The following is a 20,015-nucleotide window of genomic DNA, read 5'->3' as shown; positions in this document are numbered from 1 at the left end:
TTGTAAAATTTGGAAATCAGGGTCAGAAGGTGAAATTTAAGGATTTTGTAGAACTCCGCCCGTAGCCCATCCGGCCCCGCAGCTTTCCCTTGTTTCAAGCCCTGGATCACAGAGTAAATTTCTTGGTCAGTAATGGGCTGATTTAATAACAGCTGTTGATCAGATGATAATCGGGGCCACTGTATCTTTTGGAAGAATTGGGCAGTGATTTCTAGATTTTGTCCCTTCTTCCCATAAAGTTCCGTGTAATACTCCATAAATCTGCTCTCTATCTTAGCAGGGGCAGTCAAATATTGCCCACTACGGTCCCTGAGCCCAACAATGACTGTCTTCTGATTCCTAGGCCGTATTAAATGTACCAGCATTTTACTAGGCCGATTACCGTATTTGTATAGCTGATATTTGTAATAACGAAGTGATTTAGAGGCCCTGTGGTGTAGGCAAGTGTTAAGCGCCTCCCGCAACTGCTCAACCTGACCCTTACTAATGGGGGACAAATCATGCATGTGACGCCTCTGTGCACTCTTAAGCTCTGCCGTGAGGCGCAAAATCTCTGCGTTCCGTTGACGATTCACCTTAGCAGTATAAGCAATGATATGACCCCGCATTACCACCTTCCCCTCCTCCCATAATGTCGTGGGGGAGATATCGGGTGCATCATTGAACTCTATGTACTCTTTCCAGCAAGACTGGAGATGAGTGTGGAATGCAGTATCTAAATATAAGTCCGGCCGCATGCGCCAGGAGAAAATCCCTCGCTGCCTCCCACTGCAGGTCACCTGCACATGGATCGACGTGTGATCGGACAAAGCAATGGCCCCTATGGTCGCCTCCTCTACCACTGGAAACATTTTATCGGCTACTAGTAGGTAGTCTAAGCGAGAGTAGGATTGGTGGGGATTAGAAAAAAAGTGTAATCCCTCTCAAAGGGATGCAGTACCCGCCAGACATCCAGCAGCTGGAGCTCCTGGCATAGAAAGTTAACCCCCTGGCTCCCATTCTGCGCTGCAGCACGTTTAGCTGGACTGCAATCCATCTGTTTATCGGCTACTACATTGAAATCCCCCCCTACTATGAGAGTATACCCAGAAAGTGCACTCAACAACTTTACTAACTGAGTAGAGAATGCATGGAATAAGTGTTAGGCGCGTAAATGTTGCAGAATGCCACTCACTGCTGATTAAGGGTACCGGTGACTACCACATATCTCCCTTCCTTATCATGGTAGATTCGGATCAACTGAAAGGCTAATTGCTTATGCATAAGAATTGCTACGCCCCTCTTGCGCAAGGAAAATGAAGAAAACCAGCACTGCCCCACCCACTCCCTCTTCAACTTCCCATGCTCCACATCATTCAGATGCGTTTCCTGTAGGAATACCACCTGTGACTTAGCCCTCTGGAACATTGCGAACAGTTTTTTTTCTCTTAATGGGCAAGTGGATCCCGTCCACATTGAGGGAGGTTACTTTAACCCTTTCCATTCTTATCTTTATTCTGTTGATGCCCCAAGGCCGCTCCCAGGGCCTCGACTCTTGTACAACTCATGGGTCCAAAGCCTCCCAGCCAGGGCCCCAGAACCCAAACTACACAAAAAAAAGGGACTTCCTGTTCCTTGGTCTCAACCCCAGATCCCCCAAACATTCCCTTGCCCCCCACACGTGGTCCCTCCCAAACACCCATCCATACCATCATCCACACCCACTCATTCATCCTATCATGCTCCAAGAAACACGAGGCCCCATGCCTGGTCCCCCCCACTATCTAGGCTTACCAGGGCCCCCTTCTCTCCAGCCCCCCTCCCCCCCCCCCCACTCCTCAATCAACCAAGACAACTATGGTCAAATGTAACAGCTTAAACAGTGCAACAACAATCATTATTTAACCACATTGTAGTACCACCAGCAGAACAGCTTAAGCTAAACAAAACAAGTGCCAGCTATTAATGGTGGTGCACTGTGGACTCAGCAAGATTCAGGCAGGCCCAGAAACAAGGAGTATGATGAGGGCATCCCACACCCATAACCCACAAGAACAGTAACATTGGCGGTCCGTGCCAGTTCTACAGGGTGAAAACACCGCTGTAAAAGCACTAGTAACCCCGAGAAGGTGAGATCATGGTGCATCCGCTGGCGGCAGCGTAGCTAGAAAGGCCATCGCCTCAGCTTTGGTATGGAGAAAGAGCACTTTGTTGTCGTGTTGCACCCGCAGTTTTGCGGGGTAAAGAAGGGCGAAACGAATTCCTCGCTTATGTAACTCGATACAGGATGGTGTCATCTCTCTCCGAAGAGCCGCTGTGCCTGCTGAGAAATCATTGAAAATCAACAAGCACTGCCCCTTATATTCCACAGAGATCGCCTTCCAAAAGGCCCTGAGCAGCTGCACCTTGTGCGCCCAATTAAGAATGCGGGCCATCACCGGGCGAGGTCTATCCTGGGACGCCCTGGGAGGGCCAATGCGATGTATCCTTTCGCAGCGTAGATGGTCCCCTGGTAGCTGCAACCCGAGATGCTCAGGGAGCCAGGTCTCCACAAATTGCACCAGGTCCTCTTCAGTAAGAGATCCGGGAAGGCCAATTATTTTTATGTTATTTCTGCGGCTTCTATCTTCCTGGTCTTCTAATTTGGCCATCAGGTCTGCCTGTTTTGACTGAAGCTCTGCCACCAAACGCTCTGCCTCCGACAGCCAGTCTCCATGGTCGGAAAGTACCTGTTCAGCGCCCTCCAAGCGCTTGGTCTGCCCCTCCAGAGTCTCCCTTATGCCATCCATGGAAGTCTGTATCTTTAACAGGCTCACCTCCAGCGCCGCAGTCACGCTGCCTGTAATCTGCCTGATTACCTCCTCAGAAATGGTGGCTTGCACCTTAGGGCTCTCCGGTGCGGCGGCCATCTTGGAAATTCGTGGGCGAGGAGCTGCGGCGGTCCGGTGACTGCGTTGTCGCATTACCTGCCCGGCTAATTCTGGGATCCGGCAGCCCTGATCTCTGTGACCAGCCTGGGGCACTTCACGTAGAAAAACGCCGCCACAGAAGAGCAGGCACCACGAGAGAGAGCCGCGGTGGCAGTGAGCCACGAGGCAGAGGCTCTTTACCGGCTCCTCACACCACCCGCTGCAACGCTCTCCAGATAATATTGGTGCACCTCTGTTTAAGGGTCCCCCCTATGCCCCGTGGTCGCAGGAGCATTCTGGTGTAGTTTAAACGGAGTTTCGCCGCTTTGGGATCACATTGTCGGCCGTTTTAGAGAGGGAGGGCTGCGGAGCTCACTTTCAGCGCCGCCGCTCGGCTTGTGTGACTGCCGGAAGCAGTCACACAAGGGATTTCTACTCATAAAGATTCAATTTTGTATTTAGTCTCATGCAGGATGTTTATCCTGTTGGACTCTATGCCATCCTGGACATAAAGCACCACACATCCTCCCCGGTGCTCCTCTCTGTCATTGCGATATAATTTGTACCCCGGTATAGCACTGTCCCATTGGTTATCCTCTTTCCACCATGTCTCTAAGATGCCAATTAAGTCTGTGTCATCATTCACTGCTATAGATTTTAATTCTCCCATCTTACTTCTTAGACTTCTGGCATTAGCATACAAACATTTCAAAGTTTGTTTTTTGTTTGCATTTTCATTCTGCTTTTTAATTGATAGGGTTAAGTTAGAATTTTTTAGCTCAGGTGAGTTTTTAGTTACAGGCACTTGGACTATTTTTCTAATTATTGTAACCTCACTGTCGGGATGCCCTAATTCTAATGCATCATTAGTATCCTTTGAAGATACCTCTCTCCGAACCATGCGCTGCTGAGCGACTGTCGGCTTTCCCCTTTGTTCTAGTTTAAAAGCTGCTCTATCTTCTTTTTAAAGGTTAGCGCCAGCAGTCTGGTTCCACCCTGGTTAAGGTGGAGCCCATCCCTTCGGAAAAGACTCCCCCTTCCCCAAAAGGTTCCCCAGTTCCTAACAAAACTGAATCCCTCTTCCTTGCACTATCGTCTCATCCACGCATTGAGACTCCGGAGCTCTGCCTGCCTCTGGTGACTTGCGCGTGGAACAGGGAGCATTTCAGAGAATGCTACCTTGGAGGTTCTGGATTTAAGCTTTCTACCTAAGAGCCTAAATTTGGCTTCCAGAACCTCCCTCCCACATTTTCCTATGTCGTTAGTGCCCACATGTACCACGACAGCCGGCTCCTCCCCAGCACTGTCTAAAATCCTATCTAGGTGACGCGTGAGGTCCACCACCTTTGCACCAGGTAGGCATGTTACCAAGTGATCCTCACACCCACCAGCCACCCAGCTATCTACATTCCTAATAATCGAATCACCAACTATGATGGTTGCTAGCCTTAAAAAAAGATATGGACAAGTTCCTGGAGAAAAAGTCCATAAACTATTAAGGTGGACTTTGGGATAAGCAGTATGGAGTCTATCTACCTTTTGGGATCCTGCCAGGTACTTGTGACCTGAATTGGCCACTGATGGAAACAGGATACTGGGCCTGATGGATCTTTGGTCTGACCCAGTATGGCAACTTCTTATGTTCTTAGAACAGGAAAAACCCATTCATGCTTGGAATACAAAATTATCCTAAGTACATTTTCATCCACAGAGGCCAAAAGATTTAGGGTAACCACATGGTATTTGTGGGTATCGTGTAGTGAGTGCCAGTGAATGTTCTGAAAGAAACTTAGAGAATTAAAAAATATAATTACGTAAGATGTTTTACGTCACAACAGCTGGGAAATGTTAACTAATAAAATACTTTGGAAAAAAAAAATATATAATTACACAAAATGTTCCACTAGAATAGTTATGTTGTGAAATTTTTTTCAGTCTTGAAAGCTTCCTTATTTGCAATATATCTTAGTATTTCACCAAAAACTATCAGGTTAGCTGTGTTAATCTTGTATATCATGAGATCAGCTTAGCCTGTCTGGGACTTTTGAAAATACCAGCTGTGATGGCAAAAGGGGTGGCAGGCACGCCAGAATGTCTGTGTGTCAAATAGTGGTGATGGAGATTGCTGACCTTTGGTATAAAAACATAGGAGGATGTGAAAGTAACAGCAGTAGTTCACAAATAGTATACACTGCTTTATTTTCTGTTTAAAAAAGAGAAAAATGTGTAATGCTATCTTGCTTATCCTTTTTTCCCTCATTTGGTTTTCATATGAAATTCTATATATGGTAATTAGAATAACCACATAACCATGCATTATACTGAATAGTGGAGATTCTGAGAAAACAGGCTGATGCAGTATTTAGGGACAAGTGACACACTAGCTCAGGGATAATGCACTTGTCTACCTACCTATTCTCAGTCTCCAGTTCATTCTTTCGCATATTTGCATCATCCAGCAAACTCTGTAGCAAGGCAATTTTTTCATTGTCTGATCCCTCTTGGTTGAGTTTCAGCATTTTGTTCTCATGTTGAAGACGAATCAGCTTCTCTCTGGATAAGCCAATAAAAAATAATCATATGCATTTGTACTTGCAAATCTGCACTATAAATACATTAATTAGATAGCTGTTTTGGAACTACATAACCTTCCTTTAAATAGATATTAAATATATTGGAAAAATTACTTACCTGATAATTTCATTTTCCTTAGTGTAGACAGATGGACTCAGGACCAATGGGTATAGTGTACTCCTGTTAGCAGTTGGAGATGGATCAGATTTCAATCTGACGTCAGCCCCTAGTACATATACCCCTGCAGGAAGTGCAGCTCTTCAGTATTCTTCCTTGAAAAGCATTGTGGATATATGTGTGACTGACTGATTAACTTAATATGGTTAACTTAAATAACTTTGTTAGAATGTTAAAAACTAGATTAACTTGAACTGGTTGATTGACTATAGCTGGAGACCACCGGAAAGCGTCGACACCCGGCAGGGTGGATGCCCTAGGTAAATGAAAACATGGCTTACCCTTGATTCATTGAAAAACCATGTATAACAGCAGCTGAGGGTGGGATGCTGAGTCCATCTGTCTACACTAAGGAAAACAAAATTATCAGGTAAGTAATTTCTCCATTTCCTAGCGTGTAGCAGATGGACTCAGGACCAATGGGATGTATAAAAGCTACTCCCGAACTGGGTGGGAGGCTGCCCGTGGCCCACTTAGGATTGCCCTTGCAAATGCTGTGTCCTCCCGAGCCTGAACATCCAGATGGTAGAATCTGGAGAAGGTATGGATGGAGGACCATGTTGCCGCCCTGCAGATCTCGGCAGGTGACAGCATTCTAGTTTCTGCCCAGGAAACCTGGGGCTCTGGTAGAATGGGCCTTGACCTGTAGAGGTGGTGGTTTTCCCCCTTCTACGTAGACCGCCCCGATGACTTCCTTGATCCAGCGGGCAATGGTTGCCCGTGAGGCCGCTTCCCCTTGCCTCTTCCCGCTGTGAAGGACGAAAAGGTGGTCCGTCTTTCGTACTGGTTCTGACATTTCCATGTATCTGATAGGAGTCTGCCGATGTCAAGATGGCGTAGACTACGGGCTTCTTCCGACTTCTTCAAGCCGTCCATCGTAGGTAGTGGGATGGTTTGGTTAAGGTGGAAGTGTGAGACCACTTTGGGGAGGAAGGAGGGAACCGTGCGTAGCTGAATGGTCCCCGGGGTGAGTCTGAGGAACGGCTCACGGCAGGACAGTGCCTATAGCTCTGAGATGCGGCGGGCCGAACACACGGCCAGCAAGAACACCGTCTTTAAGGGTAACAGACGGAGGGACAGGCCTCGGAGGGGTCTGAAGGCGGATCCCGCTAGGAACTCCAAGACGAGGTTGAGGTTCCACAGGGGCAATGGCCACTTTACCGGTGGGCGAATGTGTTTGACTCCTTTCAGGAAGCGTGATACATCTGGGTGCGAGGCTATGCTGTCGTCCTCGCTCCTGGAGCCGTAGCATGACAATGTGGCTTGATGGAGATGAGGGACAGACCCTTCTGTAGTCCATTCTGTAAGAATTCCAGAATCACGGGAACTTTAGAGGAGCATGGTTTCACGTTGTGGTCTTCGCACCAGGCCTCAAAGACTCTCCAGATCCTTATGTATGTTAGAGATGTGGAGAACTTGCGTGCTCGGAGGAGAGTATCTATTACTGCCCCCGAGTATCCCCTCTTTCTCAGGCGGGCCCTCTCAATGGCCAGACCGTAAGAGAGAATTGAGCTGGATTCTCGTGGAGGATGGGACCTTGTTGTAGCAGGTCTCTGTGTGGAGGCAGGGGTAGTGGATTCCCTGCCAGTAGTCTTCTCATGTCTGCGTACCAGGGTCTTCTTGGCCAGTCCGGGGCCACGAGAAGAACTAGCCCCCTTGCCGATGAATCTTGAGAATGATTGCACCCAGCAAGGGCCACAGAGGGAAGGCGTATAGCAGGGTCCCCGGTGGCCAGGCCTGACCCAGGGCATCGATCCCCTGGGACTGCGGATCCCGCCTGCGGCTGAAGTATCTGGGTACTTGAGCGTTGGATCTGCTTGCTAGAAGGTCCATGTCTGGAGTCCCCCACCGATTCACTATCATCTTGAAGGCTGTGGGTGACAGCTTCCATTCTCTGGGTTTAGACTTTCCCTGCTGAGGAAGTCTGCCGTGGTGGTGTCCTTCCCGGCGATGTGAACGGCTGAGATGTCCTGGAGATTTGCTTCCGCCCAAGCCATCAGAGGGTCTATTTCTAAGGACACCTGTTGGCTTCTGGTTCCACCCTGCCGGGTTGATATAGGCCACCGTCGTCGCGTTATCCGACATCACTCTGACTGCTTTGTCTCGAAGTCTGTGGGCGAACCGCAGGCAGGCTAATCTGACCGCCCATGCTTCTAAGCGGTTGATGTTCCACCCCGCCTCTTCTTCGTTCCACCGCCCTTGGGCGGTTAGCTCTTCGCAGTGTGCTCCCCACCCGTGTAGACTGGCATCTGTGGTGAGCAGGGTCCAGGTTGGGAGGATAGTCTTGATCCCCGGCTCATGTGGCTGATCTGTAGCCACCACCGTAGCTGGGTCCGGACTCTGACCGGTAGTGGTAGACGTACGGTGTAGTTCTGGGATCGTGGACTCCACCGTGATAGAAGTGAGCGTTGCAGGGGCCTCATGTGGGCTCGCGCCCATGGCACCACTTCCAGTGTGGATGCCATTAGTCCGAGGACTTGTAGGTAATCCCATGCTGTGGGATGGGAGGCGCTCAGCAAGATCTGGAGCCGGTTCCACAGCTTTGATCTCCTCGTAGGGGTCAGGTTGACCTTGTCTTCCTTGGTGTCGAATCAGAATCCTAGGTATTCCAGCGACTGCGAGGGCTGTAGGGAGCTCTTGTTTGTGTTGACTACCCAACCTAGGCTTTCCAGTAGAGTTATGACTCTGCTGATTGTTTGGTGGCTCTCCTCCGGTGATTTTGCTCTGATCAGCCAATCATCCAGGTAGGGATGAACGAGGATTCCTTACTTCTTGAGTGTTGCCGCCACCACTACTATTACATTGGTGAATGTCTGGGGTGCAGTGGCTAACCCGAAGGGTAGTGCCCGGAACTGGTAGTGATGATTCAGGACCTTGAAGCGTGGGTAGCGCTGGTGTTTCCTGATGAATTGGGGATGTGTAGGTAGGCCTCCGACAGGTCCAGGGATGTGAGGAACTCTCCTGGTTTGTATTGCACGTATGACTGATCGTAGGGTTTCCATGTGGAAGCATGGGATCTTTAGGTGTGTTAGTTGACAGACTTGAGGTCCAGGATGGGTCTGAATGTACCCTCTTTCTTGGGTACGATAAGTAGATGGAGTAATTCCAGTATTTATTTCCCATGTAGGTACCGGGGTTATGGCCTCGAGAGCCAGAAGTCTGGTCAGTGTAGCTTCCACTGCCGCCCTCTTGCGGGGGTCGTGGCAGGGAGATTCCACAAACTTGTCCGGAGGGGTTCGAAAGAAGTCCAGGTAGTACCCCTCTCGGATGGCTAGGACCCACTTGTCCGAAGTTATCTCGACCCATCTGTGGTAGAATAGGGTTAGCCTGCCCCCTATGGCTTCTTCCCTTTGATGGGTCGGCTGAATTTCATTGTGGGGTGCAGCTGGGGCCTGGACCCGAGCTAGTTCCCCTCTTGCTGTGCTTGTTCGAAAGGACTAGTTCCTGCCTGTAGGGCGGGGCGCTTGAATAGTTACTCTTGTAAGGGTTGAAGAGCTGTGAGCTTCTGCCTCTGGAGGACCTGGGGAAGGGACGCTGGTTTCTCTTCGTCTTGTCTTCCGGCAGGCGAGGGTAATGGGGAGTGGCCCCATTTGTTGGGCCAGTTTTTCTAGTTCGCTGCCAAAGAGGAGGGATCCTTTGAAGGCAGTCTCATGAAGCGTGTCTTGGAGGAGGCATCAGCCGACCAATTTCGAAGCCAGAGTTGTCTCCTGGCTGCCACTGTGGACGACACTCCTCTGGCTGCTGTGCGCACAAGATCTGAAGCTGCGTCAGTGAGGAATGATAGTGCTGATTCCATGTCTTCTCCCGAGGTGTTGTTCCTGGCTTGAGATAAACAGGAACGTGTCACCACGGTGCAGCAGGCCGCAATCTGCAGGGACATGGCTGCCACCTCAAATGATTGTTTTAGTATGGCTTCCAGGCGCCGGTCATGTGCATCCTTGAGCGCCGCTCTTCCCTCCACTGGGATGGTAGTGCGCTTAGCAACCGCGCAGATTATGGCGTCCACTCTAGGGCACACCAGAAGTTCCTTGGTCGCTGGGTCCAGGGGGGTACATGGCCGACAAGGCTCGACCTCCTTTGAATGAGGACTCTGGAGCATTCCATTCCAGGTCAATTAGTTGTTGTGCCGCCTGTAAGAGAGGAAAATGGCGAGACGTCTGTCGAAGGCCCTCCAGCAGGGGGTTCATTCTAGGTTCCCCCAAGGTGCCTTGGCCCGGGATAGCGAGCTCCGATAGGCATTGGGATACAAGGTCCGGAAGCTCATCCTTTGTGAAGAAGCGTCTCATGGTTCGATGTGGCTCCGTCCCCGAGGGGAGTTCCCTCTCCTCAAGGGGCTCAACTTCCTCTTCGGAGAAATCCGTGTCTACTTAGGTGGAGCTTCTGGGTGGTGGGAGCCTCTGCCTAGGCCTCGAGGGTCCTGGGGCATGAGGGTCTTCCGGTGGCACATATGGCTGGTCCGCCCGGGGTTCAGTTTGCATTTTGACAAAAGCGTGAATCCCCTTAAACAACTCCACCCAAGAGATCGACGCTGGGTCTAAGCTGAGGGCGCCGGTTCCCTGGGGGTCCCCGTCTGTGGGGAGGATTCACTGGGGCCTGCTAGGTCCGGGGTGCCCCCTGAGGAGCTAGCGCTGGGCCCTGGGTGGGACTGGCCCTGACCTGGATCTCCCAGGGCCTCCCCTCAAAGTGTGCGCATAGCGCGTCGGCTTCCTCGCTCTGTGCGGCTCTGATGTGGCATGCTGGGCAGAGGCCTTGAGCTTTTATTCCTGTTTCTGGAGGTGCCATTTCTGTGGACGCGTAAGCTCTTATGCGCTCCATTGCGTCTGATATGTGTGCATAGATGTGCATCTAACCGTAGATGTGCGCCTTGTTCTGTGCGCGCAACTTATGCGCGTAAGGTTTTATGTGCACCTAAGATTAGGCGCACAAGAAATTTTGTGCGCTTAGCTTACTTTGTGAGCTTGGATCGGACAGCAGGCGGCGTGGCGAACAGGGCCAAGATGGCGACGGCGAGCATGCGAGCAATATGGCGACCTCCTCGGAGGGTCTCCACGTGGGCAGACCCTGGAACGGCCGGGGCCTAGCCCTGCTAGGGCGGATCAACCCGGTGGCACAGGTTCCGATCGCCGACCTGTGCTCCTCCTCTATCTTCGGAGACCAGCTTAAAGTAGAATATTTCCACCTTACCTTGTCTTCGGTGCTTCCCGGTTTCACTCCGGGCGGTCTCCGGCTGTGGGGGGAGAGGGCAAATACCTTCACCGCCGCGCTCAAGGGGTGCACCCGCTGCCTCTCAGCCGTGCCCGGATCGGGGCTAAGTGCTCGCCCCGATTCGGCCGCCGGACCGAGGCTGCCTCTACGCCGCGCCCGAGGATTCGAGGGCTAGATCCCTGCTGCAAATCGGCCACAGGACCGAGGCTCACCTCCGAGGGACCACGGAAATCACCTCGGGAAACTCAACTGGGGGAGGGACCCGAGGGTATCACCACAGGAGTGCGGGGCTCGTCTTCAGGTAGGTTTCTTCTTTAAATTTTGGATTTTGTTCTTTAATTTTGGTCTAACGCTCTGAGAGCGTGCAGATAGTCCCTAACTGCTATGGAGACGGAAAATACTGAAGAGCTGCACTTCCTGCAGGGGTATATGTACTAGGGGCTGACGTCAGATTGAAATCTGATCCGTCTCCAACTGCTAACAGGAGTACACTATACCCATTGGTCCTGAGTCCATCTGCTACACGCTAGGAAATTGGAAATTAGCTTTATAAATACCTGTGTACACCAATGAACATTTTTGTATGATGCACATAAATAAAATGCAGTGAGGCTGGTTGTATGGCTCCCAGTATTAACATTGCACTATGCCTCCCGCCACGTTTCCCCAGCCACGCAGATTCTTCAGCAGGCCTTTGTGTAACTGGGATCACACCAAGGTTCAGGGGACTTTTGGCAGGCTTGTGGGAGGATTTAAAAAAAAAAAAAAAGAGTGGGCAGGTCACACAACCTCTTTGCCTTTTTCCTAATAGACTTGCTCTAACATAGCCAAGCTCCTTAGTGCAGTCGCTTGCCTAGCTTGATCAGTATAAGCGCTCCAGCTGGTCTCTTCCACCGAGAAATACGGAATCCTTTGTCTGTCTCTGTGTTGCTGAGACAGCCTACTCACAGCATGACTAATGTAGAGATTACTTACCTGATAATCTCCTTTTCCTTAGTGTATGCAGATGGACTCAAAACAAGTGGGTATAGTGTGCTCGTGCTAGCAGTTGGAGACGGATCTAACGTCAGCACGGGTACATATACCCCCACAGGAAGTGTAGCAATTCAGTAATCTTCCTTGCAAAAGCTGTAGCTGACCGATCGTTTAAATGAACAGGATTACCCTGACCAATTGATGGCAGCTGGAGACCGGAAGGCGTCGACAACCGGCAGGGTGGAAGCCCTAAATAAGCAACATGGCTTACCGTGAGTCGGCGAATCCCCATGTATACCGGCAGCCGGGCGGGATCCTGAGTCCATCTGCATATACTAAGGAAAAGGAGATTATCAGGTAAGTAATCTCTACATTTCCTAGTGTGTAGCAGATGGACTCAAAACAAGTGGGATGTACAAAAGCTACTCCCGGACTGGGCAGGAGGCTGCCCGAGGTCCGTTTAGGATTGCCCTCGCAAATGCTGTGTCCTCCCTGGCCTGAACGTCCAGACTGTAGAATCTGGAGAAGGTATGGAGGGAGGACCATGTCGCCGCTTTACATATCTCTGCAGGCGACAGCATCCTAGTTTCTGCCCAAGAGGCCGATTGCGCTCTGGTAGAATGAGCCTTGACCTGTAGAGGTGGTGGTTTTCCTGCCTCTACGTAGGCCGCCTTGATAACTACTTTGATCCAGCGGGCGATGGTTGGCCGTGAAGGACGAACAGATGGTCCGTCTTTCGTACTGCTTCTGACATTTCCAAGTATCTGGCCAGTATTCTGCCGATGTCGAGATGACGCAGTATTCGACCTTCTTCTGACTTCTTCAAACCTTCCGTGGTTGGCAAGGATATGGTTTGGTTGAGGTGAAATTGTGAGACTACTTTGGGTAAGAAGGAAGGAACCGTGCGAAGATGGATAGCCTCTGGAGTGATTCTGAGAAATGGATCACGGCAGGACAGTGCTTGTAGCTCTGAGATGCGGCATGCTGAACACACAGCCAGCAAGAACACCATCTTCAGGGTTAACAAACGGAGAGACAGGCCTCAAAGAGGCCTGAAGGCGGATCCCGCTAGAAATTCCAACACTAGATTGAGGTTCCACAAGGGCACTGGCCACGTCAGTGGCAGAGGTATGTGTTTGACTCCTTTCAGGAAACGTGAAACGTCTGGGTGTTTCGCAATGGTGTTGCCGTCACTCCTGGGACCGTAGCAAGCCAGCGCTGCTACCTCAACCTTGATGGAGCTGAGGGACAGACCCTTCTGAAGTCCATCTTGTAGAAAGTCCAAAATGATAGGAATCTTAGCGGCATGTGAATTGGTGCTGTGAGAGTCACACCAGGCTTCAAAAACTCTCCAGATCCTGATATATGTCAGTGATGTGGAGAACTTGCGTGCTCGGAGGAGTGTATCTATTACCGGCTCCGAGTATCCCCTTTTCTTCAGTCTAGCCCTCTCAATGGCCAGACCGTAAGAGAGAATTGAGCTGGATCCTCGTGGAGGATGGGACCTTGCCGCAGCAGGTCCCTGTGTGGAGGCAGGGGTAATGGATTCCCTGCCAGTAGTCTTCTCATGTCTGCGTACCAGGGTCTTCTTGGCCAGTCCAGTGCCACTAGAAGAACTAGGCCTCTGTGCCGCTGAATCTTGTGTATAATGGCGCCCAGCAGGGGCCACGGAGGAAAGGCATATAGCAGGATTCCCTAAGGCCATGGCTGTACCAGGGCATCGATCCCCTGGGATAGCGGATAACGCCTGCGGCTGAAATATCTGGGTACTTGAGCTTTGGACCTGTCTGCTAATAGGTCCATGCCCGGCGTCCCCCACTGATCCACAATCATTTGGAAGGCTGTGGGCGACAGCTGCCATTCCCCTGGATTTAGGCTTTCTCTGCTGAGGAAGTCTGCCGTGGTGTTGTCCTTCCCGGTGATGTGAACGGCGGAGATGTCCTGGAGATTCGCTTCCGCCCAAGTCATCAGGGGGGCTATTTCTAGGGATACCTGTTGGCTTCTGGTTCCGCCCTGTCGGTTGATGTATGCCACCGTGGTGGCGTTGTCTGACATCACTCTGACCGCTCTGTTGCGAAGTCTGTGGGCAAATCGCAGGCACGCTAGCCTGACTGCCCGTGCCTCTAGTCGGTTGATGTTCCACCTTGACTCTTCTCTGTTCCACCGCCCTTGGGCGGTGAGTTCTTCGCAGTGTGCTCCCCATCCATTCAGGCTGGCATCGGTAGTGAGCAGGGTCCAGGTTGGGGAGGACATTCTTGACCCCCGGCTCATGTGGCCGGGCTGCAACCACCACCGTAGCTGATTCCGCACTCTGGCTGATAGAGGTAGGTGTACGGTGTAGTTCTGTGATCGTGGGCTCCACCGAAATAGGAGGGCGCGTTGCAATGGTCTCATATGTGCCCGCGCCCTTGGTATCACCTCCAGAGTGGATGCCATGAGGCCGAGGACCTGTAGGTAATCCCGAGGTGTGGGCCAGCTGGCGCTCAGCAGGGCCTGCAGATGGCTCCGGAGTTTAGACTTCCTTTTGGAGGTCAGGCTGACCTTGTCTTCCTGGGTGTCGAATTGAACTCCTAGGTATTCCAGCGACTGGGACGGCTGTAGGGAACTCTTGCTTATGTTGACTACCCATCCTAGGCTTTCCAGAAGAGCTATAACTCTGTTGGTTGCCCGGTGGCTCTCCTCCGGTGACTTTGCCCTGATCAGCCAATCGTCCAGGTAGGGATGGACGAGAATTCCGTGCTTCCTGAGTGCTGCCGCTACTACCACTATGACCTTGGTAAAGATCCGTGGCGCGGTGGCTAACCCGAAGGGTAAGGCTCGGAACTGGAAGTGCTGATTCAGGACTTTGAAGCGTAAATAGCGCTGGTGATCCCGATGGATTGGAATATGCAAATAGGCTTCTGACAGGTCTAGGGAGGTGAGAAACTCCCCTGGCTGTACTGCATTCTTGACAGACCGTAGAGTTTCCATGCGAAAGCTGGGGACCCGTAGGTGTCGGTTGACTGACTTGAGGTCCAGGACGGGCCTGAAAGTGCCCTCCTTCTTGGGTATTATGAAATAAATGGAATAATGCCCAGAATTTATCTCCTCTGCAGGCACTGGGATTATGGCTTTTAGTGCCAGGAGCCTCTGTAAGGTCACTTCTAGTGCCGCCTTCTTGAGGGGTGAACAAGGAGATTCCACAAACTTGTCCGGCGGAAGCCGAAGAAAATCCAGGTAATATCCTTCTCGGATGATGGCGAGGACCCACTGGTCCGAAGTAATCTGGACCCACCTGCGGTAGAAGAGGGTTAGCCTGCCCCCTATGGCTGCTACCCCCGGAGGGGTCGGCTGATTGTCATTGTGGGTTGCGGCCGGGACCAGAACCCGAGCCAGTTCTCCTCTTGTTGTGCTTAGCCCGAAAGGGATGGTTCCTGGCCTGAGAACGAGGTGCTTGATAGCGAGCCCTGTAAGGGTTGAAGCGCTGAGAGTTTCTACCTCTGGATGGTCTAGAAAACGAACGCTGGCTCCTCCTCGACCTGTCTTCTGGTAGACGGGGTAATGGAGAGGCACCCCATTTATTAGCCCATTTCTCGAGATCGCTGCCAAACAGTTGGGATCCCTTAAAGGGCATTCTTGTGAGGCGCATCTTGGAGGAAGAGTCGGCAGCCCAATTGCATAGCCAGAGCTGTCTCCTGGCTGCCACTGAGGATGACATTCCCTTGGCTGCCGTACGGACGAGGTCGGAGGCTGCGTCAGTGAGAAATGCGAGAGCTGATTCCATGTCTTCTCCCGGGGTGTTGTTTCTAGCCTGCGATAAACAGGAATGTGTCACCACGGTGCAGCAGGTCGCGATTCGTAGGGACATGGCTGCTACCTCAAAGGCTTGCTTCAGAATGGTGTCCATGCGCCGGTCATGTGTATCCTTGAGGGCCGCTCCCCCCTCAACCGGAATGGTGGTGGGCTTCACAACTGCGTTAACTATGGCGTCTATCTTGGGGCACGCCAGCAGCTCCTTGGACGCCGGGTCCAGAGGGTACATGCCCGACAAGGCCCGACCCCCTTTGAATGAGGCCTCCGGTGCATTCCATTCCAGATCGATGAGCTGCTGTGCTGCTTGTAGGAGGGGAAATGGAGAGCCGTTTGGCGCAGACCCTCTAACAGGGGGTTCATTTTAGGGTCCCCTGGGGTGTCCCAGCCCGGAATAGCCAGTTCTGACAGGCATTGTGAGTCCAGGCCTGGAAGATCCTCTTTCCAAAAGAAGCGTCTCATGGTCCAATATGGTTCTATCTCCGAGGGAAGCTCTCCCTCCTCGGGGGTCTCATCTTCCTCGGAGCAATCCGAATCCCCATACGTGGGGCTTCTGGGTGGCGAGTGGCCGTGTCTAGGTCTCTAGGGTCCAGGGGCCGGATCATCTGGAACAGAAAAGCCCATTCGAGGAGCAGACTGCATCTGGACAAAGGCTTGGATCCCCTTGAATAATTCCACCCAGGAGAGCGAAGCCGGATCTGGCCTTAGGGGCACCAGGTCTCTCGGGTTCCCTGGCTGCTCCCCGTGGCTTGCTAAGTCCGGAGTGTTCCCTGAGGAACCGCTGGGCTGGGACCGGTCCTGTCCTGGAACTCCCATGGCCTCCTCACATTGGGCACATAGTGAGTCTGCTTCCTCGCTCTGTGTGGCTCTGAGGTTGCATGCTGAGCAGAGGCTTAGAGCTCTTATGCCTGATTCTGGAGGTGCCGGCTCTGCGGACGTATGGGCTCTCTGATGCTCCATACGCTTTGCAATATGTATCGCCTACTAATATGCGCTAATCTTATGAATGTGCGCTTATCAACCTGCGCTTAGCTGCGTGCGCCTATGAACGGGCGTGTTATGAACGTGCGCCTATAAACAGCGTCTTATGAACGTGCGCCTATAACGTGCGCCTATGAACGGCGTCTTATGAACGTGCACCTATAACGTGCGCCTACCAATGGCGTCTTATGAATATTTATTTATTTATTTATTTATTTATTTAAGGATTTATATACCGGAGGTTCCTGTATAATATACATATCACCCCGGTTTACAATGAACAGTAACTATCGCTTCAAGTTAGCGGTTTACAATGAACATGGTTAATCCAAATAACAGGAATATGCGCCTATGAATGTGCGCCTATGAACGTGCACCTATGCTATCGGCGTGCGCCTAGCCAGCTTGTGCCTATCCGCGTGCGTCTATCTCAGCGTGCGCACAGCAATGTGCGGCTAGGTAACGAAGGCGAGTAGGCAGGAAAATGGCGACCTCCTCGGCGGGCAGCCACGGAGGCAGACCCTGCGAATCCTCACTTCCTCGAAGACCACAGTAAAGATGTACGCCTTACCTTGTCTTCGGCGCTTCCCGGCTGCGACCCGGGCGGTCTCCGGCTGCGGGGGGAGAGGGTGAGTACCTTCACCGCCGCGCTCAAGGAAGTGCACGCGCTGCCTCTAGGCCGCGCCCGAACCCGTCTCGCTCAGGGGCCAAGTCCTCGCTGGGACCGAGGCTGCCTCTATGCCGCACCTGAGCCCTTCTCACTTGGGGGCTAGGTCCCTGCCGCGAGTCGGCCACCGGACCGAGGCTCCTACCTCCAAGGGACCACGGAAGTCAGCTCCGGAAACTCAACTGGGTGAGGGACCGACTGGTATCACCATAGGAGTGCGGGGCTCGTCTTCAGTAGGTTTTCTTCTAGGAATTTAGTCGTTAGAATTTGGAAACACAGAAATTACTGAATTGCTACACTTCCTGTGGGGGTATATGTACCCGTGCTGACGTCAGATCCGTCTCCAACTGCTAGCACGAGCACACTATACCCACTTGTTTTGAGTCCATCTGCTACACGCTAGGAAATCACTGATGCCTGCCAGCCCACATCATTACATTACAATACTGACCCTGAGAGCTCGCAGCAGGAACAATGTGTCACGAGAGGCAGAGGCAACACCATCCTATGATGCAAACGTGTAGCCAAAAAGGACAACATGATTTGGTGGGGGGGGGGGTTGCACCAGTGCTAATATCTCTTGCTGAGCAACCATCAGGTGAGTAGAGATCAAAGCAGATCGCATTCAGTGGCAGCTGAGAGACCAATAGCAAAGCAGAACTCCCAAACTGGACAGTACATGGCAGCCAGCCTCTAGAGAGGCCCTTTCTGGTCACATAGAAGAGAGTGGGGGACATGGAAAGGACCAGAAGCTGCACACTGTGAGCTTGGAAAACTGGTCTAGAAATGCTAACATATCAGGAAGGAAATGGTGGTCTACAAGAAACTGGATCTACCCCTTGGCCTAATCAGAAAAAACAGCAATCAAAAAGCTCATTTTTTAGTGTTTCCAGCCAGGGACGACAGCATGGGACCATTACTTTCTCTTAGATAATGCACCTGCAGATCGCAAAGGCCTGTAGTAGGACACAGTAGTGGCACTGTAGGCTAAGGATAAGGCTATGCTCTTAGCAGCAAACTCTGCAGGATGGTGATTTTTGCCATGGGATGGGCCATACCAAAACTGGCTAGCCAGTGTAAACTGGGATGCAGAGAATGTAGTCTGGCCAGGCATGCTCATAGGGACCAAGGGAACAGTCAGGCAATCTACACAGGCAGTTGATTTCTGGGAGCATGACTTAATGGACTCCAATCCTATTCAAATTTCAAATCTCATGTAGTAGCAATGCTTACCCCCATCTATTCCAGTCAGGTTCTGTGGCTCATGGCAGCAAGTTAGAATCACTATAGAGGGAAGCATGCAGGGATCGTAGGTCAGGTTGATCACCCTTTCCCACTAAGAACAGTGCAGACCTCCTTGAGATGCAGCCTTGTAAGCATTCCCACAGTGAATCAGGATCAGATGGGGGATGGCAATGAGAGGCACAACTCTGGGGACAATGATTGGGAAGTATAGAGTGGGATAGGAGATGTACACAAAGTGGAGACCACTATGCAGGCTGCTGACAGAAGCAATATACAGCACACCACTGAATTTTATTTTTGGACCAGGAGGAAGTATATAAAACATTTTCAAATAAAATATGCAAGTGCAAAATCTCCTAAGGGGTAAGACTTCTGAGAAGGCAAACTCCAGCAGTTAATAGTCAAGTGTGCTGATAGAAGGGGACGCAAAGTATAAAAGAAAAAAATTAAAAGGTGCAAAAGCGCTCACAGTCAGAGAGCAATTCAAGGAGCTTCTTAGATTTGTCTGACTCCTGAAATTCATCAGTGTTGAATACATCAGGGTCAGTCATACCAGGATGACATGAGACAGTGAAGGATCACCCCTTCAAACCATCATTAGAAGGCACAAAATAGATGACAGTAAAAAAGTTAGGGAAGGGGACAAAGCACCAGACAAAGAAAAGCAAGTACAGGGAATATCAGATTAGATTAAATTCTTCCTGTGGATGATTTACACTGAGGTGGGGCAGGACAACGTACTACAGGTCACTGCTAAATTACACCAACACCATTCTGGAGGTGTATAAAGGTTAGGAAGGTTTGGCTTAGCTCAAAGACAATGAACATTTCTGGGACAGAATGGAAAAGCATAAGACACAAGATATCAGCTTATGACTCAAACAAATGTTTAACAAATGTTGAATCAGACCAGTCTATATAGTTCAGTGGAAGTAATACATACTGCCATATGGATGGTTCCTGGTTCTAGCTTTCTGCACCCCAGGTAAGCAGCATTCACAGCCTCGGCTGGGGCAGGGATTTGTGGTCAACATTAAGGATGACACATGTAACTCAATTTAAAGCTCATAACATAAGGTTCCAGAAGAGGAGAGGCTTTCAAGCTTGACGACCATTGCGGCAATAACCAGACTAGGAACAATGGAAGGGATTGTCTATTAAAATAGGGGAAACAATCCCCATGCAGGTGGTAATGAAGGTTCATGGTGCCGGAATCCCAGCACTGGTTTTGATTACAATAAGAAAAAAAAAAGAAAGTAGAATTGCTTACCTGTAACAGGTGATCTCCAAGGACAGCAGGATGGCAATCCTTACAAATAGGTGACATCTGATGGAGCTGGCACAGAAAAACTATGTCAAAGTTTCTAGAACTTTGACTGAGCCTCATTGGGCATGCCATGTCCACGTGGGGTCCCTTCAGTCTCATTTTTAAGCAAAGAATTAAATTACATATTGGAGAAACCAACTCCACAGGGAGGTAGATGAGTTTCATGAGAACTGTCATCCTGTTGTCC

The 20,015-nt window shown here is 50.9% G+C and overlaps 1 protein-coding gene across 5 annotated transcripts in view; it reads right to left on the bottom strand.

Moving 5' to 3' along the window:
- HOOK3 (hook microtubule tethering protein 3) overlaps positions 1-20,015 on the bottom strand; it is a 1,188,278-nt gene that overhangs the window by 473,089 nt on the left and 695,174 nt on the right. For all 5 annotated transcript variants that reach the window (XM_029601894.1, XM_029601878.1, XM_029601884.1 and 2 more), the window contains exon 15: positions 5,301-5,441. In XM_029601894.1, coding sequence (XP_029457754.1) covers positions 5,301-5,441 — 141 coding nt within the window. The remainder of the gene's footprint in view (positions 1-5,300; positions 5,442-20,015) is intronic.

This window comes from Rhinatrema bivittatum, chromosome 1 (genome assembly GCF_901001135.1).
Source record: "Rhinatrema bivittatum chromosome 1, aRhiBiv1.1, whole genome shotgun sequence".
In the NCBI taxonomy this organism is placed as follows: domain Eukaryota; kingdom Metazoa; phylum Chordata; class Amphibia; order Gymnophiona; family Rhinatrematidae; genus Rhinatrema; species Rhinatrema bivittatum.
Note: the sequence above shows the minus strand (reverse complement) of the source record. Positions and strands in the feature narration are given on the sequence as shown.